Source organism: Candida theae (genome assembly GCF_024610275.1).
Source record: "Candida theae strain CBS 12239 chromosome Unknown scaffold21, whole genome shotgun sequence".
Lineage (NCBI taxonomy): Eukaryota > Fungi > Ascomycota > Pichiomycetes > Serinales > Debaryomycetaceae > Lodderomyces > Lodderomyces theae.
Window position 1 is genome coordinate 173,788 of NW_026261495.1, and position 26,895 is coordinate 200,682.

Below are 26,895 nucleotides of genomic sequence, written 5' to 3' on the forward strand. Positions count from 1 at the left end.
ACCGCAAGACCCCTGCATCGTTACGTTATCCACACGTAGAAGAAAAATAGTACGACAATGCCAAACACAAGTAACCACATTTTCCAACTGATTCCAGCCCGCTGACTCATCACCACCATCTTGTTATATGTATTTTTCAAAGTAACTTTCCCCTTCTCGAATCCGTTTGTTATTTCGTCATTCAACTTGACAGACTTGTTTATTTCAACCCCCATTTTCTCACCCAAATTTTTCAACATGTTGATCTTGGCCCCCATTGTATTCAACTCTTCATCATTTTGTGATTCTAGTGAAGAAAGCAAAGATTCATCAAATTTCGCATTGGAAGACGACGCCCGTGGTGTGGGGTCGTAGGGAGACGACATGTTTGATCGCAGTGGTGGTGTTTGACTGCGCAGTGGACGTATGCCTGTGAAATTGTGAGGTCCTGGTGTGCTGAATAGCTGGGTGCGTAAATCTCCTCTTTGGTGAGCGCCGCCGGCGGCTGAATATCTAGATGTCATGGTTTTGATAGACTGCTGTAGCTTTGTGGATGGGTTTTCCTATTGATGTGTTGTTTCAATGCAATTAGAAAATTGTTGTTCTATGTCGCATAAATCCGTGATGTCTTTTGTATTAGTAAGTTCTCCTACAAAATCTACAAAGTCTACAAAAAAAAAACTGCAGAGATACGACTACAGTACAGACGAAGAAACGTACTCTACTCATGTCGCAAGAAGTTCCAAAGTCACTCAACAATGTCAAGCATGTGGTTCTAATACTTTCAGGTAAGGGTGGTGTGGGAAAGTCCTCTGTAACGACACAAACGGCACTTACCCTAGTCAACAAAGGTTTCAATGTGGGTGTGCTAGATATTGATTTGACTGGCCCTTCGCTCCCGAGAATGTTTGGTGTTGAAAAGAAACAGGTCCACCAGTCCACTCAAGGATGGGTTCCAGTGCAAGTGTATTCGAAATCAGAAACGTTGTCAGGCGGTAGCTTGAAATTGATGTCCTTGGGGTTTTTGCTAGGTGATCGAGGTAACTCAGTTGTTTGGAGAGGTCCTAAAAAGACGGCAATGATAAAGCAATTTTTGAAAGATGTTGTATGGAGCACTGATGAGCCGCTAGATTATTTACTCATTGACACTCCACCGGGCACTTCGGATGAGCATATTGCGATTGCGGAGGAGTTGCGATATGCTCAACCTATCGACGGCGCTATTATTGTGACTACTCCACAACAAGTGGCAACGGCGGATGTTCGAAAAGAGATTAATTTCTGCAAAAAAGTGAATTTTGATATATTGGGGGTGATTGAGAATATGTCTGGATTTATATGTCCGTATTGTTCAGAGTGCACTAACATATTCTCCAGTGGCGGAGGTGAGCAGTTGGCCAAGCAACTTGATTTGAGATACTTGGGGAATATTCCGATAGATCCCACGTTTGTTGAAATGATTGAGTTACAAGATGACAAAGACAAAAAGTTGATTGATTTGTATCAAACTTCGGAATTGAAACCGATCATGAGTGATGCTATAGATAAGATTCTACATTTGAATTTGGAGTCGAGGATTTAGTACATTTGAAGGTTTATAGAGCCATGTTTATATACCATTTGCCTTTTTCCATTTGTTGATTCTTCTCTTCAAATCTCCTGCCGATTGCTGGTAAATGTTCAATTTCTTATCCCACTTCATCTTTTCGTAATCATCGCCATACTTTTCATACAACGACTTTAACCAATCGCTTTCCCTATCGGAAAGATGTCTCTCCTTTTTGACTTTACTGTGCTGCTCTGCGTATTCTTCTAGCTGCTTAATGACAGAATTATCAACCTTTTCGTCATCGCTTTCTTCTTCTACTACTTTCATTGTTCCGTAAATGACCTTGATCACTTCTTTTGTTTCCGGGTCCCTTATAATTCTGGCCTCCCCTTCTGGTATCTTGGAAGGATCATCAGTATGTTCAATCTCGTCTATTGTGACTGCATCACCTTTGTCTTTATTCTTTTTCTTATTCCTGAGATCGGTCAAAGTCTCTACTTTCTTCTCAACACCACCAGCCATGTGGCCCAACTTTGCCCTTAATCCCAAACGTTTATAGTTCTGTTGTAAGGTCAATGATTTGTCCCAATTTTTGGCAATGATGGGATTCGAGTACACATTTATGTTACGCTGTTTGTCCTTGTTTCTCCTGGTGTTTTTCTTAACAGATGACCTAGCCATCTTTCTCTTCCTTACTGATACCATGGTGATATACGGGGTAGTGTCTTGTTTACGGCTAGCTTGATGGGAAAGGTTGCAAGTGAAAGAATGAGATGAGGAAACTTTGTGTCTCTCTTACTGTATTTTTTGTTTTTTATTTTTTTATTTTTTTTTTTTTTGACTTCAGTCAAAATGCGACAAGAGGAATCTACGACACTAGAAGAGTCAATGCAGTTCTTACATTTATAATCAGCATACCCTTTTCCATCTTACTAATGGGAAACATACACTATTTAGATCGAATTACCTATATGTTGGCAGAGTAATCCATACCCTGCGTACCCTCTGTCTCTCTCTCTCTCCCCCCCCCTTCCTCCTCCCCGCCTCATGGACTTTAACATCTTCATCACATATCATCAATTAATGATCTAGGTGTATCCATTAAATCTTCGCCATCCTCAGGGCCACTGGTTCCTAATGATCCATGACCTCTTCCCCTGGCTCCACTTCCACCCCTGCCCCTACCTCTTCCTCTTCCTCTACCTCTACCTCTACCTCTCGTGCCATCTCCTCTTCCTCTAAATCCCCCTCTACCGCTTGATCCTCTCTTTTTGAATCCAGGCAAATTGGTTCTCTTTGGCGTAACCCGAATTTCCCTTCCCCTGAACTCTTTCCCGTGCAATTCTTCAACGGCTTTGTTCACACTCTCGCCCTTTTCAAACTCAACATAAGCGTAACCTTTGGGTAACCCACTGAATTTGTCAAATAAAATGGTAACCCTTTCAATAACCCCAACAGCATTGAAAAACTCTTGCAATTGCTCAGGTGTAGATTGATAATCGACATTTCCGACGTATATGGACCTTGAATCGACTTCCTCTTGTTTCGCCAATCTTTCGGCTTTTTCCTCTTCTGTTTCTTGAGACCTGGACGATCTTCTCTCAGACAATTGTTCCTCTGACATTATCCGTTTGGTATCGCAGTACTAGCTTCTTTCTGTGTTTTGAGCGGTCCTCTCTTTGTAATAATCCTGAGGCTATACGTAACTCTCTCACTTGTCGTATCTTTCTCCACGAGGGGCTTCACCGAATCTATAATGTGCTGATTGGTGGTTGCAGGTGGTTCTCAATTGAATCCGAAACAGTTACTTAGTCCAAATTTTAAAGAATTTATCAGCTATAATCAACGTCCAACTTTAAATACTGTCATGGTTTTAAATTTAAATGTAGTTATGTGTAGTCTCAAAATAAAGTTAGTTCAGTAGTTAACATTGCAATTTTTTCTTGAACAAAAAGTTTATTATGTAATGCTTATGTAGTTAAATATTTTTCAAAAATAGGCAATGGCAGTGAGCGTTCCAACCAAGCACTTGAAGCGGCAAACCGCCTGATCTCTTAATCCAATGCGCTACAAGCAAGGATCATAAGCTGTGTTGATAGGCGATACTTGAAAGCACGTGTCTAAATTTTTGTGAAGGACGACCACGCAAACGTTTTCAGCTTGTATACGACTCTGTACTCCAAGAGTCGTAGATGAAGTATAGCTATGCTTATATAGTACAGTACGGAAGTATTACTCCTTGCGGCTAGTATCCGAAGATGAATATTCTTCCATTGCATTCTACTATCAAAACGTTACATTGCGCATAGATTAGAGATGTTTTCGTTCCGTTTGTAACTCCCATAAATCAACCCACTTTTTGTGCATTCCACAGTTTTTGCACTTCCGTTTTTTTTTTTTTTGTTTTTTGTTTTTTTTGCAATTTGTGCCTCCTATATTAATAAGCAAACAACAGCAAACACAGTTCATTGCTTCATTCATCCTGAAATTTTGCAACATTATAAATAGTATCCTACAACTCCATTGTCTTGCGTTCTTTTCTCCAGATCTACAAACAACACCACAACTCACCCAAATTGAAACAATGACTATCCCAAAAGAAGTTTCACCATCAGACGAAATCAAAGGCGCTCCAGCTGTTCCATACTACACACCAAACCAACCAGTTAGGGCCGGTACTTTTTACAAAGATGAGACAAACCAAGACCAGGAACCACCTGCTCTTTTCAAACCATTGAAAGTCGGACCACTCACATTGCAAAATAGAATTGGTGTTTCACCAATGTGCCAATACTCTGCCAATGAAAAATTGGAGGCAACTCCTTACCATTTAATCCATTATGGCGCGTTAGTGACTAGAGGTCCAGGTATAACTTTTGTCGAAAGTACTTCGGTTAGTCCAGAAGGTGGATTAAGTCCTCATGATTTGGGAATCTGGACCAAAGAACAAGCTGAAAGTTTGAAGCCAGTTGTTGAGTATGCTCATTCACAACATCAATTGATTGCTATCCAATTGGGACACGGGGGTAGAAAAGCAACTGGTCAACCGCCTTTTTTGCACTTGGAACAAGTTGCCGATGAGTCAGTTGGTGGATGGCCCGATAAGACTGTGGCTCCATCGGCTGTCGCGTTTAGACCACATGGTAATTATCCTGTGCCTCACGAATTGAGCATAAAGGATATCAAGAGAATAATCAAGGAGTTTGGTGATGCTGCAAAGAGAGCTGTGGAAATTAGTGGATTTGATGCTATTGAAGTCCATAGTGCTCATGGATATCTCTCCAATGAGTTTTACAGTCCTATCTCGAACAAGAGAACTGATGAATATGGTGGTAGTTACGAGAACAGAGTGAGATTTTTGTTGGAAGTGATTGACGAGATCAAAAAGAATATTGATATCAACAAAACCCCCATTTTTGTTAGAATCTCTGCTGTTGAAAACAGTCCTGACCCAGATGCTTGGTCAATTGAAGATTCCAAGAAATTGGCTGACTTGTTGATTGAAAAGGGCGTCAGCTTGCTCGATGTTTCTTCCGGTGGAAATGACTATAGACAACCAGCAAGAGCAAACATTGATTCCAAGCAAAAGGAACCAATTCATGTACCATTTGCCCGTGCATTGAAGCAACATGTTGGTGACAAATTGGTTGTTAGCTGTGTCGGTGGGTTGGACAAGGATCCTCAGCAATTGAACCGTTTTGTTGAAGAAGGTGCATTTGATGTCGCATTGATTGCTAGAGGGTTCTTGAGAAACCCTGGTTTGGTTTGGAGTATAGCCGATACATTAGGAGTCAGATTACACCAAGCATTGCAATTGGCTTGGGGATTCTGGCCAAACAAGCAACAAATTGTCGACTTGATTGTTAGAACTGAAAAGCTAAGCGCAAAGGCTTAAACAGTGAAATCGATTTAGAATACATAGACCATTTATAAAGCTTGCTTTTAAGATTTATCATATAAATAAAAGGTAGTTTATGCCTCTACGAATGCTCTGTACGTGGTGAATTGTTCGTCACCATCATCAGCAATCAACTCAATATCTGTGTTTGGTGCAACGAAAAACACGTAACCAGTATCAATCTTTTCCGATTTCTCACCACCTGCAACTTTAATTTGACCGGATCCATTAGTAGCGATAATGATAGATGGGCCCTCAATTGACTTATAGTTCTGTTTACCTCCTCTTCTATCAAAGACAGTTTGTAACACGGAAAACTCTTCAATTGGTGGATCAAACAAGTTGACAGTAACGGCGTCACCAGTGGATCTAGGGAACTTCTTTGGCTGCATCTTTTGCTTCTCTACCGGTTCACTTGCATAAGTCAACATATCAACCAAATTCTTAACATCTTTGAATTTAGGAGTGAATCCAGCACGTACAACATTATCTGACGCGGCCATACATTCAATGATATCACCACTAATGTACGCATGAGGGTCCTTGGCTTGCAAAAACATGGCTTCACCTTTATTCAAAGCAACGTGATTCAACAAGAGACATCCGCAGAACAAACCTATGTCATTAGGGAATTGTTTGTTCAATCTTTGAATCAACTCAGGTAATCTTGAGTCAAGTTTAGTGAATGTTTCTGGATTCAGTTTGCTGGATTCTACCAAAGAAGCAGCTTGTTTATTAACCTCACTTTCCTCAGTGTTCATCAACTTGCTGAAAATCTTTTGAATTAAAAGACGATTGGTTTTATCATCTTGTGTGCCTACTTCAGCATTGGGTTTGATTCCAGCGACAAACTCGTTAATCAACTCACTGCCAATAATCAGTTTCAATTCAGGAACAGTTTCCAATGTTGAAGCCAACTGGTCAACTGGCTTAAACCCACAAAATCCTTCAAAATCAGTAACAGCAATAGCCATTTCTGGTTTGTGGTTATCATCAGGGTAATTCTTGGGGTCCTGTTTGTGCAATTGGGCACCCAATGCTTTATCTGGATGTGCCTGAATCGACAATACCTTCTCAATACTCAAGACTTTAAACAAAAATGGCAATTCTTTAGATGAACCAAATTTCTTAATGATGGATTCGCTCAATAATTCATGAGGATGAGCAGTGATCAAGTCACGTAGAGTTTCATCAAAGCCAATAACTTGAGATGGCACTGAAGGATGCGTTCCCATCCACAACTCAGCATATGGTTTGGTTTCATCAATGGTGACTGAAGGGTCTGATTTCTTGACAAATTGAGCCACGGCTGAAGACGAGCCGATTTTGCCCCAGTCGTAGTTCTGGTATCCACATTGAAGTCTAAATAGTTTATCGGACATTGCTTAAGTAATGCTGCTGGCAGGTAGGTCTTGAATAAGAATAAAGCACTAAGAAGAACTGAGAAAGAAGAACGTCACAATCAAACAGGGGAAAGAGAAAAGGGGAAACACAACGTGGCTGGATTCGGTTGAACAATTTTTTTTTGTTGTTTTTTTTTTTTGTTTTGTTAGTTCGAGATTAGTGACACAAAAAGAAAATCAATCTTTACTTTTTCGGAGAAATTTTTTTTTATTGTGTTTATATGCAGGATGCTTTTATTTAAACGCATTTTTTTTTATTTTTATTTTTTTATTTTTTATTACGCGTCTTATATGGATCAGATGATACCCCCATTGGTGGTTATCATTCAAAATGACAAATAGCCAGTATCTAACATGTGCAGACAATCATTAGAGAGACCAACTCTACAATCTCATAACAGCACAATTTCTGTTCATTAACTGTCCTCTTTCCTTCTTAATCCTTATTCAGTTTCTTTGGTAAAAATGCTCCATTATTAACTCCAATTATACCCCGTGATCCATTCTTGCGTCTTCTAAATCTCATAGGTACCATCACCAATGCATACACCAAGGCAATGAGTCCCAAGTACCCCACAATTCCAAAATCATGAACGTAATTCATAAAGTATAGTAATCCACCATATGGCGATCCAACGAATTTCAACTGCACCTTGTTATCATTGTGCAATAGAGACACTAGCACCAGTTTGATTTGTTTTGGTTCGTTTCTCAATTTGTTATTGTTGAGATCAGTGTCCCAAAAGTATCGATGATCTTTACTCACCACTATGGCGTCACCAACTTGGTAATTGTTTGGATTGATTTTCCATCCACGCACATACTCAAAGTTTTCCACTTTGCGTTTGTTTATAAATGTAAACACGACATCGTCATTATTGAATAAATGAGGAACTTCTTTCCTCATTGCCGTCATGATTTCCATTGTCTCTGCATTCTTGGCCTTCAACTTTTCAACTTCAGCTTCTTTCGATGCTCGTTGCTCGAGGACTTGGTTAAAGTAGAAACTCTTTTTCAAGAAATTGTATTCATGGGCAACAAGCGACAACTTGTATAAAGCTTCATCAGTTTGTTTCAAATCATCCAAATCAACAAAGATGATTACTACTTTTGCACCTTTGACATCGTCAACTTGATCGTAATCAACAAAATATGTCGACACCAATTCAGGAGTCAACTCTCCAATGAATGGGTACTGTGCACGTTCAAGGAATTTTTCAATCTCGTCATATTTTCTCATTTGTTCAAGAGCAAAATTTTGATAAATTTCCGGAATCAAGCAATTGTCCTTCAATACGATAATTGTAGGCACATTGGTGATCGAAGTGGCGATTTGCATAGCTTCGTTGAATTCATATTTTTCCAGCTCGTCGTAGTTGATGTATGGAATCAAGTTTTCACCCAGGGTCTGAATATTCTCAAGAATCCGCTTATGTTTACCCTTGTATAATTGGATATTGAATGGTGACTTCTGTAACGTACGCAACATGTATGGCAACACTGCCTCATCCTCTGGAGTTACATTATCCACATCAAAAAAAAACACAACCGTTACTTTACTCTTTAATGGGTAGTTTTGTGCAAATGGCTCGTGTCTCAACACTTTTGTAAATTCCATAACCTCAGTAATGCCTCTTGCTGAAACAACCTCGTATGCACTATTGACAAATAGCTTGTTGACCCACCATTTCATCTTGTCCACATCTATTGGGCCATCGTAATCAAACCTTATAGTCATTCTATCCTTGGGCAAAAACATGATGAATTTCGGCAATGACCTTTTTCCATTTTCAAACAGATTTAATTCCAATTTTTCACAAATTTTGGGATAGTCTTGACATAGCAAATGACCTGTATCTGCCAATGAAACAATCTTGTTGCTCAATTTATCCCACAGCTGCTTGGATTCCAAGCAGTCAACACAATTCTCGCCAAATCTCAATTTCCCTCCAAGGTCGACACTGTCCCACTGTTTTTTATTTGCTTGCCAGAATGAGACAAATATGGGTTTGGTGATTTCTCCACTAATAGCTTTCAACATTTCATCTACATTCATCTCTTTTGAAGCCGAGGGCATACTGGATGAAGCTGGGTCGTAATCAGCTATTGATTCCTGGATGTAGCTGAGTAAATTCGGTTCATTTTTTTCCAATGTCCTTGGAAACGAGCCAATGTTCTTTGATTTGCCGGTGGGTTTGCCATCCTTGTCCAAAATCGGAGCATATAAGAGAATGTTTGGGTAAAACTCAATCTGTTCACGTTCACACAAATCACCATTTTCAACACAATTCACTTGTCGCATGTCAGTATTTGAATTGGCAAATTTCGATTTGAATGTCCGGTACGCCTTTTGCCATGTGGGGAAGAAACTTTTGCAATGGTGGCAATATGGCGAGTAGAATTCGACAACGGTGAGCTTTTGGCCAGTGACTGCATCAAATTCTGCTGTGTCCAAAGTTGGTGGAAGTTCAATATTGTCTGGTGATTTTTCAACTGGTGGAGCGCCCGCTCCACCAGCACCGGGCTCGGCTGAATCTGGCGATCGCTTATCTAGGTGTACGTTGCCGGCTAGTATGGTGCTTGCAGTAAAACATAGCAAGCTCGGGCCCCACAACTTCATATTTATAGCAAGGATAAAACGATAGCTGAAGGTGACAAATGAAAGGTTCCGCTTTTATTTTGATCTTTTTGACATATTCGCTCAATAAATTTTTTTTTTGAACAAATAATTTATCAATGGTACAAAATCGCGAGCACAGAAATTTCTAAAATAATCATCTATGGTTTTTTACTTCTATAGATTTGCTGCGGAATATGTACGACATACATGCTAAAATTACCGCTCTATAAATGAGCCATCTTCCCTGTCTTACCACCAATCTCCAACAAGTACGTTTTGAAATATTCAAAGCTGACTAGCGTAACTGCGCTTGCCGGGACAGTTCTAATCAAGTTTGTAACGTAACCGGCATAGAACCCACGTAGACCCTCCTTGTGATATATATGTGAAATAGTCTTCAACAAAGATCCCTTGGCATTTGCTTTTGCAACTTGCTTTTGACCATTCTTCCTCATTTGTAATCTAGTACGCAAAATCTCATGAGGGTATGTAATTGTACTAGCAATCATCTTGGATATGGATGACGCGGCAATGAGTCTCCACAAAAGTCCCGGCACTTCATTTTGCTGGTCAATAGTACTGCAATGTAACCAGGACTTCATTTTTTCATAAACTGGGAAATGGATTCCGACATGAATCAACCCAAACAACGACGGTATCAATCCACTATAAAATACGCGGATACCTTCTTCTTGATACATTGTCCTGAACGCATCAATGGTGCCCTTGTATACCACATCAGTGGGCGATGTTCTTGTATTTGATTGAATCATGAGTCGAGTCTTGACGACCCAAATCGGATTAACGGCGATTGAACTAGTCATTCCTGCCGTTATTGCAGAGCAGAAATGGTTCAATGTAGGACTGTCTATATCCCAGTGTCGCTGTATAAAATGTGGGTAAAACTTCTTAGCCCTTTCGTATACGGTGAAATAAATAGTCCATGTGGGGAGATATCCTATAGTGATGGGCACCAAACCACGATATAGCCCAGTTATCCCTTCAGTGCGTAGTATCCTTGTTAACATTTGTCGAAATCCTAATCTGTTTGCCTTGTCTTGCTGAGCTTGGAGTCTAGTTTTGATGACATCGAGGGGACACACAACGACTCCTGCTAAAAACCCCGATGCTGCACCTGCTATCGTGACAAGCTGTGTATTTGAGCATCGCGATAATATGCTCGGTGGTGTGAATTTGCCCAATACTTGGAACTTGTGTCGTACTGGAAATGGTTTTTCGTGTTCATGTCGAAACTCGAGATCTTCGCCGTGTATTATGTCGGAGAATGCAGGACTGGTTGAATGGTCGGTTGTTTCGTGGATACCCGTGTCACCTGTCATGGTAGTAGTATCAGTAGTTATTCCAGAATCTGTGTGTGTGGGGGGGTGGTAGTGGGATGAATTGATACAATGACAAATTCTTCAATTAAAAAATGAAAGGTGTGTGGTTTTTCTTTAAAAGTTAACGGATGTGTGGAGATGCAAGTGTTTAGCTTATCGAAGCAGCATGTGTAAGTTGTAAGCAGATGGTGAGTCAGGTACACTTAACAAGCCTGTGAGTAGCAAAGTGATAGGAGTGGTGTATAACTGTGTGGTCCAAATATACAATTCAATTGTTTATCAGTAGAAAAAGAGTGCAACAGTTTTAATTTCCATTGGGTGAATAATCATTTTTTTTTTTCTGTTTCTCTCTCTCTCTCTCACTTTGCTGTTGCTTTGATTGAAGAAATTGCAAAACTAACTGTCTCTCATATACACACACATTCCCACTCAACCACATCTACTCACCTATGGTCAAGTTCTTACTTAAAGTATTCGGTGAATTGACGAATGTCACCGATTTAGAGCCAGTTGATACACCCCAATCACCCTACGAATACACCTTTCAAATAGAATGCACCAAATGCAGAACCGTCCACGATAAAGAAGTGCACATGAATCGATTTGAGCACCATGAGATCAGTGGGTCTAGAGGTGAAGCAAGTTTTGTGTTTAGGTGTAAAGAGTGCAAGAACGAGCATTCTGCAAGTATATTGAGAACTGGCGCAAAATTGGAAGCCGGTGCTAGCAAAGCTGTGAGTATATTGGAGATTGACGCAAGAGGGCTCGATTTTATCAAGTTTGTACCAGATGGGAAATTCCAAGCTGTGGGTGAGGAGACAGGGACTAAGTTTGATGAAGTTGATTTGGAGGATGGAGAATGGTATGATGTTGATGAGAAGACAAATGAAGAAGTGTCGATAGTTGACGTCAAGTGGACCATTTCGCGCTCGTAGAGGAAGTAGTGGGGAGAGCAAGAGCGACGATATGATTACGAGTGTGTTGAAAGAGTAGAGAATTGATGAGCTACATGGAGTGCAAGAGTGCATACTGTGAGAGTGTACCTTAGATTGTGTTTTCATATTCTTTAGGATGAATAAACAACTCGATGAATCATCTTCCTCGTAACCTTAATCTGGAGATAACGTCGACCCGTAAATAACTCCATGTTGAAAAGCAATATACACTATGGTATTGTGCTGATGACTCAAATTTTCGGTGATACGTGGTAGCGTCGCGTACCCTTTTGCACGGCTCTAACGCGACTACTTCCCAATTGGGAAAGGTAGAAGTTTTGCAATTTTTATGAGTCTTGTAACAAACTCTTCTTCACCGATGTACAGAGCACCAAGTGAAAGGACGGAGTAGTAATGTTGGACTCCATTATAAATAGGTCATAAATATCCCACCATCCTTCCCGTCCCCTTTCACTTTTCGAAGTTAAAAACCTCAAAGAAAATATGTTGACATATATTTTACAAGCTAAAGCTGAACTTCACAATGTTGCCAGGGTGCAACCGGTTGATGACGAGTCTTATCCCCATGATTACAAGTTCAAGTTTCAATGCAATGGATGCAAAACGATTCATCCGAATCCAGTGCAAATAAACCGGTTTGAAAGTTTTCAAGTAACGGGGTTTCGTCGATTAGCCAATGTATTGATCAGGTGCAAATCATGCCAAAGAGAGCGGTACGCCATTATTTCAAAGATTGGTAAAGCGTGCATTCAAGATGAAGCTACTTTTGGTGCTGGTGTTGTGGATGAATATTGTGATATTTTAAAGATTCATACCCATGGAATGAGGATCTTGGAATTCGTGGCTGATGATCAATTCGAGTGTGTTACAACTGCTGGAAATTTAATTCAAGGCATAGGGTTGTTGGATGGGGAGTGGGAAGAGATTGATGAAGAAGGAAATGAATTGAAGGTTTTGAACGTTGATTGGAATTTGAAACTTGTTTCTGAAAAAGATCCAAAGTACAAGTAAGAGAGAGAAAGAGAGAGAGAGAGAGAGCTGATTAGTTAAGTAGACCAATTGGTGATGCAGAAGTGTATGATGTCATATATTGGGCTAAAACAACCGGAGATATTGTCATAATCACATCTTTATACTCTGATGAATTTCTATAGCAATCGAAGTTTGTGTTACTTTTTGTTTTTTTTGTTGCCGATGGAAGAACAATTTTTAAATCCGAGTAATCAATCAAAGGAGCTTATTGTATCAACCATAATGGAGTTTTTGGAACCGGTTGTGTTATATTGAAGTGATGGTGACTCTCGAGACTAAGTCTTGTCTCTTGTAAACTCAACAATGCAGTGAAAGAAACCTTAGGTAATCTAATTACTTTGTCTTTTTATCTATGCGTATGAGTTACGGTAATTGCGGTTATTAAGACCTCCGTGAATTGAAAACACAAAAAATATATTCTAAATTCTTCTTAACAAATATATAGATGTAGCAATTTCATGTCATCCCTTTGTTCAAACTCTCTTCGGAGTAATATTTAGTCCAATTCAATTGATAATTTTTACACAACTTCTTTCTTCTTCAAACTTTCATACACATCTATATTCAATCCTCACACAATGGCTGGTGGTAGTATAACTGAAGCAATCACTCAACCAATCAACGACCAATTGCACAAAGCAGCAGACAAAGTCACTTCTGGCGGCAGTGGCAGTGGCAGTGGCAGTCCAACCACATCTTCCAAAAAGGGTGGAATTGTCGAATTCACCCCTGAATACTACGCTGCTTGTACATTGGGTGGTATCATTGCTTGTGGTCCAACTCATTCAGCAGTCACTCCCTTGGACTTGGTCAAGTGTCGTCGTCAAGTGGATGGCCACTTGTACAAGTCCAACATCCAAGGATGGAAAACCATTCTTAAAACCAAAGGTGATTCCATCTTCACTGGTGTTGGCGCTACATTTATCGGTTACTCATTCCAAGGTGCTGGTAAATATGGATTTTATGAATTTTTCAAAAAGACATATAGTGACCTTGTTGGACCCAAATGGGCCAATGATTACAAGACTGGTGTGTTTTTAGCTGCTTCTGCCTCGGCTGAATTCTTGGCTGATATCGCCTTGTGTCCATTTGAAACTATTAAAGTCAAGACCCAAACTACAATCCCACCCTATGCCAGTTCAGTGTGGGATGGATGGAGCAAGATTGTCAAGCAAGAAGGATTCGGTGGCTTGTACAAGGGTATTGTCCCATTATGGTGTAGACAGATCCCATACACAATGGTTAAATTTGCCAGTTTTGAAAATATCGTCAATGGTATCTACAGTTATTTGGGACATCCTAAATCTCACTATAATTCATTGCAACAAACTGGTGTTTCGTTCACTGGTGGTTATTTGGCTGGTATCTTGTGTGCTATTGTGTCTCATCCTGCTGATGTCATGGTGTCCAAGATTAATTCTGATAAGAAACCAGGTGAAACCACTGGACAAGCTTTGGGTAGAATTTATCAAAAGATTGGATTTGCTGGATTGTGGAATGGGTTGCCGGTGAGAATCTTTATGATTGGTACTTTGACCGGTTTCCAATGGTTGATTTACGATTCGTTCAAGGTGTATGTTGGTTTACCAACCACCGGTGGTCATTAGTAGAAGAAACGAAATGATTGTAGAGTAGCTATAGAGATACAATAAATATAAAGTAAATTAAAGCAATGGATTTAGAGATGAGGAAGGACGTACGTTTTGTATGATGAAGATGTAGTAAATCTAAGCTTAGTAACAAGTGTGAGACATTAACTCCATACATTCTTGAACAAATCATCATCCAAACTGTTCATGTTGGATTTCGAAGTGGCTGTATATGACGAGGATGAGGAATCATTCCACTCTGAATTCCATGGAGTTGAGGCAGAGACAAATGGTTTAGCTGCATTCAATGATCCTGTAGATTGAGCTTGTGGTTTGTTATAAATGGAACCACCATTGTTGATATTCGATGTTGAAAGGGATGGTTGGAATTGAAGTCCTGCCAAAGAATCAGATAAGGAGTTGACACTTGTGTTTGTTTTGTTTGAGTATTGTGGTGATTGTTGTTGTGATTGTACAAAACTGTTTGATGCGGAAGGCGATGCATACAAGGAAAGAATTGATTTCTTCAAGTCGGGTCTAGAATTGCTTGAGATTGATCCTCCTGTGGATTGTGCTGATTGTAATTGCTGTGTTGGTGGTGGTCGTGACTCAGCTGTGGATACTGGAGTTGCTGATGCTGCTCTTGCTGTGGCTGTGACTCCCACAGGGGGAGTACGTGATGGCACTGAAGTTGAAAGTGCTGGTTTGGACGTCTTGTGCGAAGTGAATAATCCAAAATCGTCGTCGAGTAGCGATCCAGATTTAGTAGCAGGCGTAGTTTGACTCTTTGTAATCCCATTGTTGTTGTTAGTCGTAGATGCGGTGGCAGTCTGAGCAGAAGCAGCAGCAGCAGCAGCAGCGGAGTCGCCACTGTCCACTAATGTTGTTTTCGCCTTAATGCTAGCAGGGTTGGGAACCGTTGACGACAAACTCCACTTCTTCAAATCATATTTCGTTCTTATAAAATTTTCAATCTTTGATTGGTCGGGCACATAACCCTCAGGCAATTTAGCTTCCCAAAATCCATTACATTTGGCATTGCCCCATTGAACGATATTTTCAATCTGGTCATCTGTCCATGCATCCAAATCTACCGATTTGACTTTTGAGATATGTGTGCCCATGCTTCTATGTATTCCTGAGCATCTGATGCAGATAAAACAACCAAGATTCCATGACGCCCATCGGGGATTTTTGTTTACTTTGCAATCGGCACACGAGCGATTGGGTTCTTCTTTTAATAGTTGCTTTAGTATCTGTTTGTGGCGTTCCAGATGCGTCTTCTTAGATGATGGTAGTGCTGTGGTTGATGTGCGATAGCTCATGAGATGGAAAGAGTTTGTGAGATGCTTGTATTTTGAATGATCTATGGAGGTTAAGGCAGATTAAGATATTTATATATATATATCTGTGTGTGTGTGTGTGTGTTTGAACTGTTTTACGAGTCAACGAAATTTTGCAAAAAAAAAAAAGAAAAAAAGAAAGAAGTTACCCAATTAGTGTCGCAGTTTGTATTTTCGCGACAATCGAAGATTGAAACTCAGCTGTGTTACACAGCTGATAGAGAAATTGGTTGTTAGAAGTTGAGCTAGTCATTTCAACCATATGAAAGAAATATTGAAACTATTAGAATTGGTGCTGAGCACTACTTCGCTACTCTTTTTGTGTGTACTGGCCATAAATAAGAAGCAGGCTTATTTTTATGGAAGGACAATTTGGGTTACACGGAATCGAAAGACAGTGATGATCAAGTTAAGCAAGTCCAAATTTGAAGGTTGCAATAGAGTCAATTTTTGTGTGGTGGAGCGACAACGGGCATAGCTTATCTTCCACTTGACAAATATTAACATAGAAGGAGTAATTCTCATTTTGGCATATCAAAGAACGGCTGCAATGTGCGCAAAATAACCAATAGTAAAATACTGACTGTACACGACCTTCATCAATACATTTTTTGTGTAACGCAAAGTAGCATTTCTCACTCTTTTTAGCCAAAGTAAAGGTAGTGTACTGTTGGATAAAAAGGCACTTTATTCTTGTTTTATTTCAATGAGAGAGAGAGAGAGAGAAACCAGTAAAAATATCAATCAAAGACTTTTCCTACTCTACTTTTAAAACCCCCCATAAAATTTATACACATCTCAACCTCCTTCTTTTCCTTCAACACATTTCAACATAGTCACAAGTGCTTGTTCATAGACTTCCCGTCACCACTCGCAAAGTTTTACATCATCTATCTAAAGCACAAGCAACCACTACTGTGCCAAGCGTTTTCTTCAAGTGAAAAAGACTTTGAATTCTCCACCACCACGATTGCAACAGCACCAACTTTAGTCACTTTGTATTGGACTAAGAACATACACACGAACAATTACTGCAAAAATTATAAACATTCTTACCAATCCACATACCATCAATGTCACGTTCATCTAGGCGAGATTTTTCCCTTGTCGAAATCAAAAAACATGACCAACCTACAGATTTATGGATGGTACTATATAACAAAGTGTACGACGTTACTGATTTCTGCAAGTACCATCTAGGCGGAATAGAAGTATTGTATGATTGCGGAGGCTCAGATGCAACCGAGGCATTTGAGGATGTTGGACATTCTGATTTCGCAGTTGAAATGCTACAGCCGTATTTAATTGGCCAAGTTGTTGTTGATGAGCAAAAGGAGTATCACAAATTTGCTAAAGAGGATGATTCACTTGGGTCTGACGTTGTGGAATCGATCAAATTTGACGATTCAAAGAGTGAAGGTTTTACCGAATACTTTTTGAGACGAGTTCAAGAATCGACCAATGTGATGGTTTTGAGTGTTGTTGCTCTTTCATCATTTGTTCTACTAGTTTTGGTACATTTGAGTAGGTGATTGTCAAAGTTTATTGATGGAGGGAGGAGGGCTTGGCAGCATTACTTCACCCTCGTCTGATGCTATCTTTCATTAGCATTTTAACTGCCATTGTTTATCATTGGTCATGGTTATGCTGGCGTAACTATATTTCAATTCGTGTTTCCCCTTTTTAGAGATGTTCTTTCTTGCTAGCTATCTTTTATAATCTAGAAGTTCTTAGAGTTTGAAATTCATGTGTGTTTAAAGTTTACGCAAGCTCCTTTTTAGTCAATGCCGTGTGGTGTAGATGAGTCTCAAAAAAAGGAATCTACTCAAGACTTTTGTCAATAGTTCACCTACAAGGCACCTTTGAACTACCCTTGTCCTCCCTCCGCCTCCCCCTCTCACTAAATATAAAAATCACAATTCGCAATTCATTTCTCGGGTCTTCATCATGAGCCGAATTCTGTAGCACAGTAGAGATTCATCTAAAGATAGAACAAAAATTTGCGGTGTATCAAAAGGAGCATTTTATTTCCTCGGCGTAGAGTTTATGTAAGTTTTGCGCAAAGTCTAATTTATTATATCTTTGTGTGTCTTTACCCAAGTTTATATTTTTCGTGTCCAATTTTTTCTTCGGTTCCAAATGCTATTGCCGTGAGTGGGGGAGGAGGGGGAAAGTTGATTGCTAGAGCCGCTATTAGAAAGAGTCATCAACCTCACCTATCATCGTGATTTTGGGCAGCACCCACAGAGAAGCTGTGGAAGGTTAATGATTGAAATACTTTTCTCTTTTTTGGTACAGTTAAGCGGAAATTGGAACTTTTTTTGCACAGTATCCAATTTTAACTCCATTTCGCAACCAAAATCTCAAAAAAGAAAAAAAAAAGAAATAAAAATAAAATTGACTTAAGACGGCAACACAGGGTCAAAGTTTCAGCGAGTTAAATGTGAATAGAGTTCCATCCAGTCACGAGCCTTTTCATAAAGAAATTTGCACTATTCGCCCGCAGCAACACATTTAGTGTATTCCATGTATTTGTCTATTCCACCAACGACGCATACGAAAGAACTTTCACTTATTGTGGAAACAGGGCATTGAATCAAATACTATGTAAATCAATGCACGTTTGTTCACAATATTTGGCCTTGGATATGGGGTAGTTATTCAATCCTCATCACACTGCTTTCACTATTGTGTAAGGAAAAATCCAGGTTTAAGTTCACCCAATAACCGTTACTGTTTGGTTGAACAGTACTCGTACGTTTTACGCTAGCAAAACCAAGTGCACGTTCTTTTACCAGAAATTCCGGGATTAACTTTGAATTCGGGACTTGGTTGAGTACTCTGTGATATGCTTCTTCGATGCAAAAAAAGAAAAGAAAAAAAAATTAAAACTTAGCTCCCTTGCCGGGAATCGAACCCGGATCTGCTCGGCGCAATCTTTCGAAGTTTTATCTTCCAAATGAGAGCGAACCGTGATAGCCATTACACTACAAAGGATTGTAATACTAAGTTTGTGAAAATCTCCCTTGCGGGGAATCGAACCCCGATCTGCTCGGAACTTGCAATTGTAGTAAACCAACTGAAAGCGAACCGTGATAGCCATTACACTACAAAGGATGTTTCACGACTAAGAATTTTTTGGTGCCTATAAGAGAAGGAAAATGTGGTCACGTTTCAGACTTAATTCATTGCTAAATTAGGTCGATTTCAGGGCTCATTTAAGATGAATTGGCATATAAGTGGACTGATAATTACTTTATGCCTGTTGGATTGTTCTCTTACTACATTCAATTGAGATTGAGATAGAGTTGTGGGTGGTATGAAGCAGGAGTAGTCATTCAATAGTTGATGGAGTTGTTTGAGCCAAAAAAGATAAGAATATTCTATAGNGAGTTGTGGGTGGTATGAAGCAGGAGTAGTCATTCAATAGTTGATGGAGTTGTTTGAGCCAAAAAAGATAAGAATATTCTATAGCACAGCATTAGATTTCCAAAATGAGCACTGATATTGATACATGCATAATTATATTGTACTTCACCTTCAATACTCGTTTGTGAATTTGTATACAACAGTGTTTGCAAGTCCATCACTCTAGCCATTCTCATGATTAAAGTGTTGCAACCTAGTTAAAACGGTTTCAAATATTTTGATTGAGAGAGCTACATTCAATCTGGACCGGTCACGAAAAGAACTACGCACTCCCCTCCCCCCCTCTCCTTTCCTCCCTTTCCCCCGTGGTTTGAAAGAGAATCATCTTGGAATCAAACTCGTGTCAATCAAGTTAAAATTGCAGGTGCGAAATATCTGCAAGCTTTAAATCAGATTCAAAACTGGTGTTTCCACATCTAAAGATGTGAAATGCAATGCCGTCCGTATTACAGTACTAAACACATTTCCTACGTTTAGCACTTCTCTTACCTCAGTTTCTTAATCATTCCTAAAATAAATGGGAAACAACCAAAAAAAAAAAAAAAAACCACATTGAGAGGGAAAAAAAAAAAAATAAAAATAAAACGGTTAAACACAACTGACGTACGCCGCTCCATTCGTTCATCACTTATCACACATATACATGTCTGACGAAGAGTTGTTCTCAGAAGATTCATATGAATTCGAGTTTGAAGAAGACGAAGAAGAACACACCGGAGGTGGTGGATCAGGGGATGAGAATAATGCCATTGATGAGGATGGGGAAGATCAAGGGATAGTATGTGTTTGCAAATACAGCAGAAGCAGGAAAGTTTTTATTAATACTAACTGAATGGATAGGAGAATCGATATTATATGGCCAAAAGTTTCAAAGACGATGAGGTAGAGAAAGCCATTGTTGAGTTTAAAAAGATTATAGATTCGTCAATTGATGATGGCGATAAAGATGGCAACGAGTGGGTATTCAAGGCATATAAGCAATTGATCAAGTTATACTTGAGTGAGAGCCAACTAGATAATGTGTTGACGACAATGCAACTGACATTGTTGCTTTTACCACTACTAAGCAAGTCATATGTTGAAGAATCATTGTCGCGAATGATTGTCCGGTTTGCCAATGTACCCAATTCTCAATTTGTTACTCAAATGTACCGATTGTTGTTGAGTCAGGAGTATATTGACAAAAATGACAAACTATGGCTTAAAGTGAATACCAATTTGCTTGCACTATATTTGGAGACTGGTGAATTGGACAAGATTCCTCATTTATTACAGATTATTTATGATAAATTTCCAAGTATACCTGAACCAATTCGGAAATTGTTTACGTTGGAAATAATTGCTGCTGAGATTGAATATCTATTCAAGATGGAGGAATTGGATATACCAAAGTTAACTCAATTGTACAAGCAAAGCAGCAATTTCACCACGGCAGTAACCCATCCTAAGATTCTTGGAGTTATTGCTGAATGTGGAGCTCGTGTTCAATTTTTCAGAGAGGATTATGAACAAGCACGAGCTGAATTTTACAAGAGTTTTAAGAATTATGATGAGGCTGGTGCCCATGCCAAGAATAAGAGTTTGAAATATCTTGCCTTGTGTTCGTTGTTGTGTAATAGTGATTTGGACCCGTTCCAGTCACAAGAAACTCGAACTTGTGCGCAGCTTGCTGAATTTGATGATTTGAAGAGGTTGATTAAGGCGTATAAGAATATGTCTGTGGTTGAATTTAATAGTGTGTTGCAGCAGCAACAAAAACAGCAACAAAAACAGCAACAAGAAGGAGAAGATGAAGATGAAGAAGGGAATGAGTTTTTCAAGGATGAAATCTTCAAGCAAGCAATTACGCAGATATTGGAGAATTTAAGAATTCGCGTATTGATGAAGAACATTGCGAGTGCATCTACGCCCTTGCCATTTACGGAGTTGTACAAAGTCTTGCAAGTTGAAGGAGATGAGTTTTGTCAGTTGTTGGTGAAGTTGATGGGTACGGGAAGATTGATTGATGCCAAGATTGACTTTGAGAATGAAGTTGTTGTTGTACATGAACCAGCCACTAGGTTACTTGTACCCACTACATCCAAGGAAATATACTACAATGTCAAACTATTGGATACACTAACCGTGACACAAGATGATAGTATGGTTATTGAAGAGACTGGGTTGTTGTTTACAGGAGATCAACCACCCCAGAATCTTGACCTTTTATCAAGAATGTTTTTTGTTATTGATAGACCAAAAAAGCCTCAGGATTGGTTTAAACCGATTGAATCTTGGTATCTGTATGTGTTGTCATTTTTGCCTCGCACTTGTCAATTGGAGGTTAGTCAGCATGAGCAAGTACTTGATAAGATTGAGAAAAGCAAGCAAAATCAGGATAACAACAACAATAGCAGAAGTAGCGATGCTGTGGCGAATGAGTTGGCTAATTTCAATACTGGTTTATTAAATTCAACTTTACAAGATGCGTATAATGATGATGATGACGAGGATATAGACGCTGTTGATGTTAAGAAGGTGCATTTGTTGCAATCCTGGGCGAATGCATTAAAGAATTGAGTAATGAAAAAGTCGTTGTTTCCTTTTTGTTGTGGTGGATAAAGAAATAGAGAATACACATGTGTAGTTACTTTCACTTTATTAGACCTTTGCGAGATTGAAGAGGTCGGAGGAAGACAAGATAAAATAAGATTAGATAAGGCAATACTATGGTTCTGTTTTTATTTTTATGTTTTTTTTTTTATTTTTTTGGGGGGAGTGATTTGTATAATCCACATATGAAGTTATTGTCAGTCGTCTGGCTACTCTTGTACTTTCCTAAAAGGGTTAAATTATTGAATGCAGCTTGACGCGTGTTTTAATTTTTTTTCTTCCTTCATCGTCTGAGGCAAATGTCGAGAAGAATTCGAAAATTTTCTTTTTTTTTTTTTTTCTTCCATCTTCCGTTTTACTTTTTAGAAATTACAGCCCAGTTTACAGTTTACATTCGATATTTTTTTGTTGCATTCACAGTGTGGGTTAGAAAATGGATTGTTTTTGAAGTCAGTTGTAGATTGATGACTCTGTACATTCGAAAGTAGGTGTGCAATTCGTAAAGGCGTCTTCCTCTGTTTTAGAAATATTTTTTTGTTTTTGTGTTTCCTAACAGACAGACACAGACACAGATACAAACAGTAAAGAAGGGAAAGAAAAAAAAAAACACTTACGCTCTTACATTGTTATTGTCGAGTCAGACAGCCAGCACACAGTTGCACACAGTTGCACACAGTTGCACACAGTTGCACACAGTTGCACACAGACAGTCTTTTTAAGATATACTTCTCGTACCATTGGTAGAGTATAGTGGCTAATATTGAAACGCTCTCTGTATTGATCCATTTGAGAGGCAAAATGTTGGGGTTTGTTGTGTTAAAGTACACGCGACGTAAAAGTAGAGATAGAAGCCACCCCCTTCTCTTTCTTCTTCCTCCCCCCCCTAAGAAAAATAGATATTATATTTCCTATTGTTGAAATGTCTCTGCTAGAAATAAAATGAACCGAAAGGAGTTAAAATCAGAAAAAAAAAAAAGAAAAAAAAGAAAAAAAAAAGAAGTAGAGATATTTCAGACAAATAATCTCTTGACTTTGATCTTTCTTCCATAGTGTATGTGTATGTGTGTATATGTGTGTATGTGTATATGTGTGTATGTGTGTGTATATATTTGAAAAGAAGAGACCTATAGCTATGGAATTTGATTTAGGGTGGATGAGTTTCAATACAGACACGTTATTTGATGATTTATTGAATTGAAATTCCAAGGAAAAAAGAAGAGAAAGAATTGCTTTGGCAATAGCAATCCAAAGATCAGAGATTAGCAACTCTTGTACCATTCAGTATCTTCATATAGTATAACCAAGTGTGGCGTATGCCAAATATAACATAAATTGTAGGCAGTAAGTAGTAAGCCATCACATTACATTACCCAATTGAGAGGTTATTATTATTATTGTGTATACTTTTATATATAGTGGTTTTGTGGTTTACTAACAAATATTAATGTATAGTTATAGTTAATATTTATGTGTATGTATGTGTTATATTGTATTTATTTTCTTCTTCTTCTTCTTCACAAACAAAATTTCATCTCTCTCTCATACACACACTCATATGTTGTCAACCTCATATAACCTTTCCATTAAAAGAGAAAAAAAAAAAAAAAGGGGGGGGGGGAAAAGAGGAAGACGATAGACTCTTTCACCAATTCTTCTTCTTCTTCTCTCATCTTCCTCACACTTCGTTCTTTCATTCCTACAAAGGTCAACTTTTCCCACTTATTCTATTTCACCAACAACAAACATCAACTTTCAACAAGAGGGATCCTCTGCTGACAACATTTTTAGTATCCGTTCGTTCGTTTTTTTTTATTTTTAATTTTTTTTTTTCATTTCTTCATCTTACACAGTCCATTAATAAAGTTATAGAGATAGAGACATCTTTCTCAGTCTTTTCACCATCATCAATAGAAGCCCAACTTGCCTATAAGTGTATCTAATGCCAACAGAGATACTTGTGTTCAACAATATGCCTGACCACTCATCTGCTCAATCATATGTCACAAACAACCATCAACTTCAACAACACCCTTATCCGATGCAACAAGTCCCACCACCACCGCATGAGGTAGTTCAACAGCAATACCAACAGCAAGCAGTGTCACAACAGAATGGAGAATATCAAACCCCTAGCTATCAAGTAAATCAGTTTTATGCTGAACAGAATCTGTATCAACAAATGCAATTGCATAAAATGAAGGTTGCACAGGAACAAGCCAGACTTGAACAACAGCAACAACAACAGCGGCAACAGCAACAGCAACAGCAACAGCAGCAGCAACAACAACAGCAACAACAACAACAACAGCAACAACAACGGCAACAGCAGCAGACTCAGCGTACAAAAAAGGCTAAACCCGTTGTAACAATGACGCCCAAGAAGAAAAGAGGAAGACCACCAAAGCCCGACTCATTTACTCAAAAAATCACTAGTACAATGAATATCAATGTTAATACTTCTCCCTTGAGCAGCAGTCCCGCGCAATCGAACTCCAACTCTGCCGCCAAGCAGGGTGCTCCAGATGTTTTCACTCCTTTGATGAGAGTCAGCCCTTCTTCCAAAGCTTCCAAGAGAAGAAGAAAAAACTCAACCACGTCAACTACTTCCGACCCATCACCTCGTTTGCCGAAAAAGGCCAAATCGTTTTCCCTTCCTTCAACTACATTGGCAACACCATTGTCAGCTGTTGGCAGCAGCTTTCCCAGCTCCATTGAATCACAGTACCATCTCAATAAAAACACCTTGGACAATATTTCAATGATTACTCAACTGCAACTGCAACATCTAGCTGGTTCAGCTGGTTCAGCAGCAGCAGCACCTCATTTACATTTGAAACCTATCAGGTCTCAATCTCTATACAATACTCCTCCAAGCAGCTCCACAGCACAAAAAAACGAGAACTTCATGCCGCACCATCAAAACTTGGATGCAATGAAATCACAAGAATATGTCAATGCTTCACCAACTAGAAAGAAATCACCAGATACCAATCTTTTGCCTCCTGCTTTGTTGAATGCACCTAAAGCAGAGAAAGACACAAAATCGACAACATCTGATGATTTCCAATTGAAGTTGGTTATAGATGAGCTGGGTAAGGCGGTGTTGTCAAGCGATATGTTCAAACCTACTCTTGCGCCGGCTCCAACCCAACAAGAACCGCAAGATCCAGAACAACAGGAGCAACACCAGAAACAGCAACAACAAATGCAACTACCACCACTACCATCACCACCATTGGTTCGTACAGCCAGTGATTCAATCGGAGAGAAACCATCTACATCAACTCCTTCTCGTGGAATTTTACGCAGATGCAACTCAGATATCACTGGCACAGTAACCCAACCCAAGTTAGAGTCACAATTGGCCACAGTTAATGAGAATTTCATGACAAATCCCCAAACTCCAAAGGACAACTACATGTATGTATCTACCGGACTCACACCAATTTTCAACTTGACTCCCCAATTCAATTCGTTAATGAACTCAGTAATGAGTTTGAATTCACCCCAGTATAAAAAGGGTATGAATCCATTCTTGGTGAATCAAGAGATTTTCACCAGTGAGCTGCAGAATCTGCAAATGCCACATCAAATCCCCATTACCCTTTCCCATATCCATCATTTGGAGAATTTGGCCGAGCACCCAGAAGAGAAGCTGATGGCAGCACCAGAGACGGTGGCTACTACTACATCAGAGCAGAGTCTTATTGATGTGGATCACGATGAGGGTCATATCAATTCTGATGATTCAGGGGATGCCAGACTCGCTTTGAAGCGAGTCATGTACGTTCCTAGAGAATAATACTCAACTTTCACATTCCAATTTTCAATTTTCAATATTCGTTTTNTTCAATATTCGTTTTGCTTTCATTATTTAGTTCTGTTATAGTAATAGTCATAGTTAACTAGTAAAGACATTGTCAGTGTTTACTTCCCTAATCCTGTATATAACAGGTAGTGCACTCTTGACTGATAAATTTTCAGAAAAAATTTTTTTTCCCTTTTCCTTTTCCTTTTCCTTTTCTCCTTTCACTTGAGAAAAAGTGAAAATTTTTTTTTTTTTCAATTCAATTCACTTCATCTTACTCTTCTTTTTCCATTATTCCAAACATTCGATTAAATCATGTCTCACAGAAAGTACGAAGCACCACGTCACGGTTCATTGGGTTTCCTCCCAAGAAAGAGAGCTGCCAAGCAAAGAGGAAGAGTTAAGTCATTCCCAAAGGATGTCAAGTCCAAGCCAGTTGCTTTGACTGCCTTTTTGGGATACAAGGCCGGTATGACCACCATTGTTAGAGACTTGGACAGACCAGGTTCCAAGATGCACAAGAGGGAAGTTGTTGAAGCTGCCACTGTTGTTGACACTCCACCATTGGTTGTTGTTGGTGTTGTTGGTTATGTTGAAACCCCAAGAGGTTTGAGATCATTGACCACTGTTTGGGCTGAGCACTTGTCTGAAGAGATTAGAAGAAGATTCTACAAGAACTGGTACAAATCCAAGAAGAAGGCTTTCACCAAGTACTCTGCCAAGTATGCTTCTGATGCTAAGCAAATTGAAACTGAATTAGCTAGAATCAAGAAGTATGCTTCAGTTGTTAGAGTTTTGGCTCACACTCAAGTCAAAAAGACTCCTTTGGCTTCCAAGAAGGCTCACTTGGCTGAAATTCAAATCAACGGTGGTTCAATCTCTGACAAGGTTGACTGGGCCAAGGAACACTTTGAAAAGGAAGTTTCCGTTGACTCTGTCTTTGAACAAGATGAAATGATTGACGTTGTCGCTGTCACCAAGGGTCACGGTTTCGAGGGTGTTACCCACAGATGGGGAACCAAGAAGTTGCCAAGAAAAACCCACAGAGGTTTGAGAAAGGTTGCTTGTATCGGTGCTTGGCATCCAGCCAATGTTAACTGGACCGTTGCCAGAGCTGGTCAAAATGGTTACCACCACAGAACCTCAATCAACCACAAGGTTTACAGAGTCGGTAAAGGTTCCGATGAAGCTAATGGTGCTACTGAATTTGACAGAACTAAAAAGACTATTAACCCAATGGGTGGATTTGTCAGATATGGTCTTGTCAATAACGATTTCGTCTTGTTGAAGGGTTCTATCCCAGGTACCAAGAAGAGAGTTGTTACTTTGAGAAAGTCCTTGTATGTCGACACTTCAA

The 26,895-nt window shown here is 39.3% G+C and overlaps 16 protein-coding genes across 16 annotated transcripts; 9 read left to right on the forward strand and 7 right to left on the reverse strand. All coding sequences in view use genetic code 12, as the record gives it.

Moving 5' to 3' along the window:
• Window positions 1-20: 20 nt before the first annotated feature.
• KGF57_005338 (uncharacterized protein) lies at window positions 21-503 on the reverse strand (the record flags this gene model as incomplete). The annotated part of the gene is made up of 1 exon (XM_051754945.1): window positions 21-503. The coding sequence occupies one exon, from the start codon at window positions 501-503 to the stop codon at window positions 21-23; it is 483 nt and encodes a 160-aa protein (XP_051606237.1).
• Window positions 504-706: 203 nt separating this feature from the next.
• Window positions 707-1,561, forward strand: KGF57_005339 (iron-sulfur cluster assembly protein; the record flags this gene model as incomplete). Its single annotated transcript, XM_051754946.1, has 1 exon — window positions 707-1,561. One exon carries the CDS (start codon window positions 707-709, stop codon window positions 1,559-1,561), a length of 855 nt encoding a protein of 284 aa, XP_051606238.1.
• Window positions 1,562-1,588: 27 nt separating this feature from the next.
• Window positions 1,589-2,233, reverse strand: KGF57_005340 (uncharacterized protein; the record flags this gene model as incomplete). Its single annotated transcript, XM_051754947.1, has 1 exon — window positions 1,589-2,233. One exon carries the CDS (start codon window positions 2,231-2,233, stop codon window positions 1,589-1,591), a length of 645 nt encoding a protein of 214 aa, XP_051606239.1.
• A 361-nt stretch (window positions 2,234-2,594) lies between these two features.
• KGF57_005341 (uncharacterized protein) lies at window positions 2,595-3,397 on the reverse strand (the record flags this gene model as incomplete). Its single annotated transcript, XM_051754948.1, has 2 exons — window positions 2,595-3,145; window positions 3,376-3,397. The coding sequence occupies 2 exons, from the start codon at window positions 3,395-3,397 to the stop codon at window positions 2,595-2,597; spliced, it is 573 nt and encodes a 190-aa protein (XP_051606240.1).
• A 715-nt stretch (window positions 3,398-4,112) lies between these two features.
• On the forward strand, window positions 4,113-5,423 carry OYE32 (Oye32p; the record flags this gene model as incomplete). The annotated part of the gene is made up of 1 exon (XM_051754949.1): window positions 4,113-5,423. One exon carries the CDS (start codon window positions 4,113-4,115, stop codon window positions 5,421-5,423), a length of 1,311 nt encoding a protein of 436 aa, XP_051606241.1.
• A 77-nt stretch (window positions 5,424-5,500) lies between these two features.
• Window positions 5,501-6,808, reverse strand: PMI1 (mannose-6-phosphate isomerase; the record flags this gene model as incomplete). Its single annotated transcript, XM_051754950.1, has 1 exon — window positions 5,501-6,808. The coding sequence occupies one exon, from the start codon at window positions 6,806-6,808 to the stop codon at window positions 5,501-5,503; it is 1,308 nt and encodes a 435-aa protein (XP_051606242.1).
• Window positions 6,809-7,265: 457 nt separating this feature from the next.
• On the reverse strand, window positions 7,266-9,449 carry KGF57_005344 (protein disulfide isomerase; the record flags this gene model as incomplete). Its single annotated transcript, XM_051754951.1, has 1 exon — window positions 7,266-9,449. The coding sequence occupies one exon, from the start codon at window positions 9,447-9,449 to the stop codon at window positions 7,266-7,268; it is 2,184 nt and encodes a 727-aa protein (XP_051606243.1).
• Window positions 9,450-9,673: 224 nt separating this feature from the next.
• On the reverse strand, window positions 9,674-10,789 carry KGF57_005345 (NAD+ transporter; the record flags this gene model as incomplete). Its single annotated transcript, XM_051754952.1, has 1 exon — window positions 9,674-10,789. One exon carries the CDS (start codon window positions 10,787-10,789, stop codon window positions 9,674-9,676), a length of 1,116 nt encoding a protein of 371 aa, XP_051606244.1.
• Window positions 10,790-11,238: 449 nt separating this feature from the next.
• Window positions 11,239-11,724, forward strand: KGF57_005346 (CXXC motif containing zinc binding protein; the record flags this gene model as incomplete). Its single annotated transcript, XM_051754953.1, has 1 exon — window positions 11,239-11,724. The coding sequence occupies one exon, from the start codon at window positions 11,239-11,241 to the stop codon at window positions 11,722-11,724; it is 486 nt and encodes a 161-aa protein (XP_051606245.1).
• Window positions 11,725-12,228: 504 nt separating this feature from the next.
• Window positions 12,229-12,756, forward strand: KGF57_005347 (CXXC motif containing zinc binding protein; the record flags this gene model as incomplete). The annotated part of the gene is made up of 1 exon (XM_051754954.1): window positions 12,229-12,756. The coding sequence occupies one exon, from the start codon at window positions 12,229-12,231 to the stop codon at window positions 12,754-12,756; it is 528 nt and encodes a 175-aa protein (XP_051606246.1).
• Window positions 12,757-13,355: 599 nt separating this feature from the next.
• Window positions 13,356-14,384, forward strand: KGF57_005348 (Cu/Pi carrier; the record flags this gene model as incomplete). The annotated part of the gene is made up of 1 exon (XM_051754956.1): window positions 13,356-14,384. One exon carries the CDS (start codon window positions 13,356-13,358, stop codon window positions 14,382-14,384), a length of 1,029 nt encoding a protein of 342 aa, XP_051606247.1.
• Window positions 14,385-14,530: 146 nt separating this feature from the next.
• Window positions 14,531-15,490, reverse strand: AGE2 (Age2p; the record flags this gene model as incomplete). The annotated part of the gene is made up of 1 exon (XM_051754957.1): window positions 14,531-15,490. The coding sequence occupies one exon, from the start codon at window positions 15,488-15,490 to the stop codon at window positions 14,531-14,533; it is 960 nt and encodes a 319-aa protein (XP_051606248.1).
• Window positions 15,491-16,782: 1,292 nt separating this feature from the next.
• KGF57_005350 (uncharacterized protein) lies at window positions 16,783-17,241 on the forward strand (the record flags this gene model as incomplete). The annotated part of the gene is made up of 1 exon (XM_051754958.1): window positions 16,783-17,241. One exon carries the CDS (start codon window positions 16,783-16,785, stop codon window positions 17,239-17,241), a length of 459 nt encoding a protein of 152 aa, XP_051606249.1.
• A 2,540-nt stretch (window positions 17,242-19,781) lies between these two features.
• KGF57_005351 (uncharacterized protein) lies at window positions 19,782-21,697 on the forward strand (the record flags this gene model as incomplete). The annotated part of the gene is made up of 2 exons (XM_051754959.1): window positions 19,782-19,916; window positions 19,979-21,697. 2 exons carry the CDS (start codon window positions 19,782-19,784, stop codon window positions 21,695-21,697), a joined length of 1,854 nt encoding a protein of 617 aa, XP_051606250.1.
• A 2,002-nt stretch (window positions 21,698-23,699) lies between these two features.
• KGF57_005352 (uncharacterized protein) lies at window positions 23,700-25,532 on the forward strand (the record flags this gene model as incomplete). The annotated part of the gene is made up of 1 exon (XM_051754960.1): window positions 23,700-25,532. The coding sequence occupies one exon, from the start codon at window positions 23,700-23,702 to the stop codon at window positions 25,530-25,532; it is 1,833 nt and encodes a 610-aa protein (XP_051606251.1).
• Window positions 25,533-25,853: 321 nt separating this feature from the next.
• On the forward strand, window positions 25,854-26,895 carry RPL3 (60S ribosomal protein uL3; the record flags this gene model as incomplete). The annotated part of the gene is made up of 1 exon (XM_051754961.1): window positions 25,854-26,895. A coding segment is annotated over one exon (1,042 nt), but the record flags the coding sequence as incomplete, so codon positions are not given.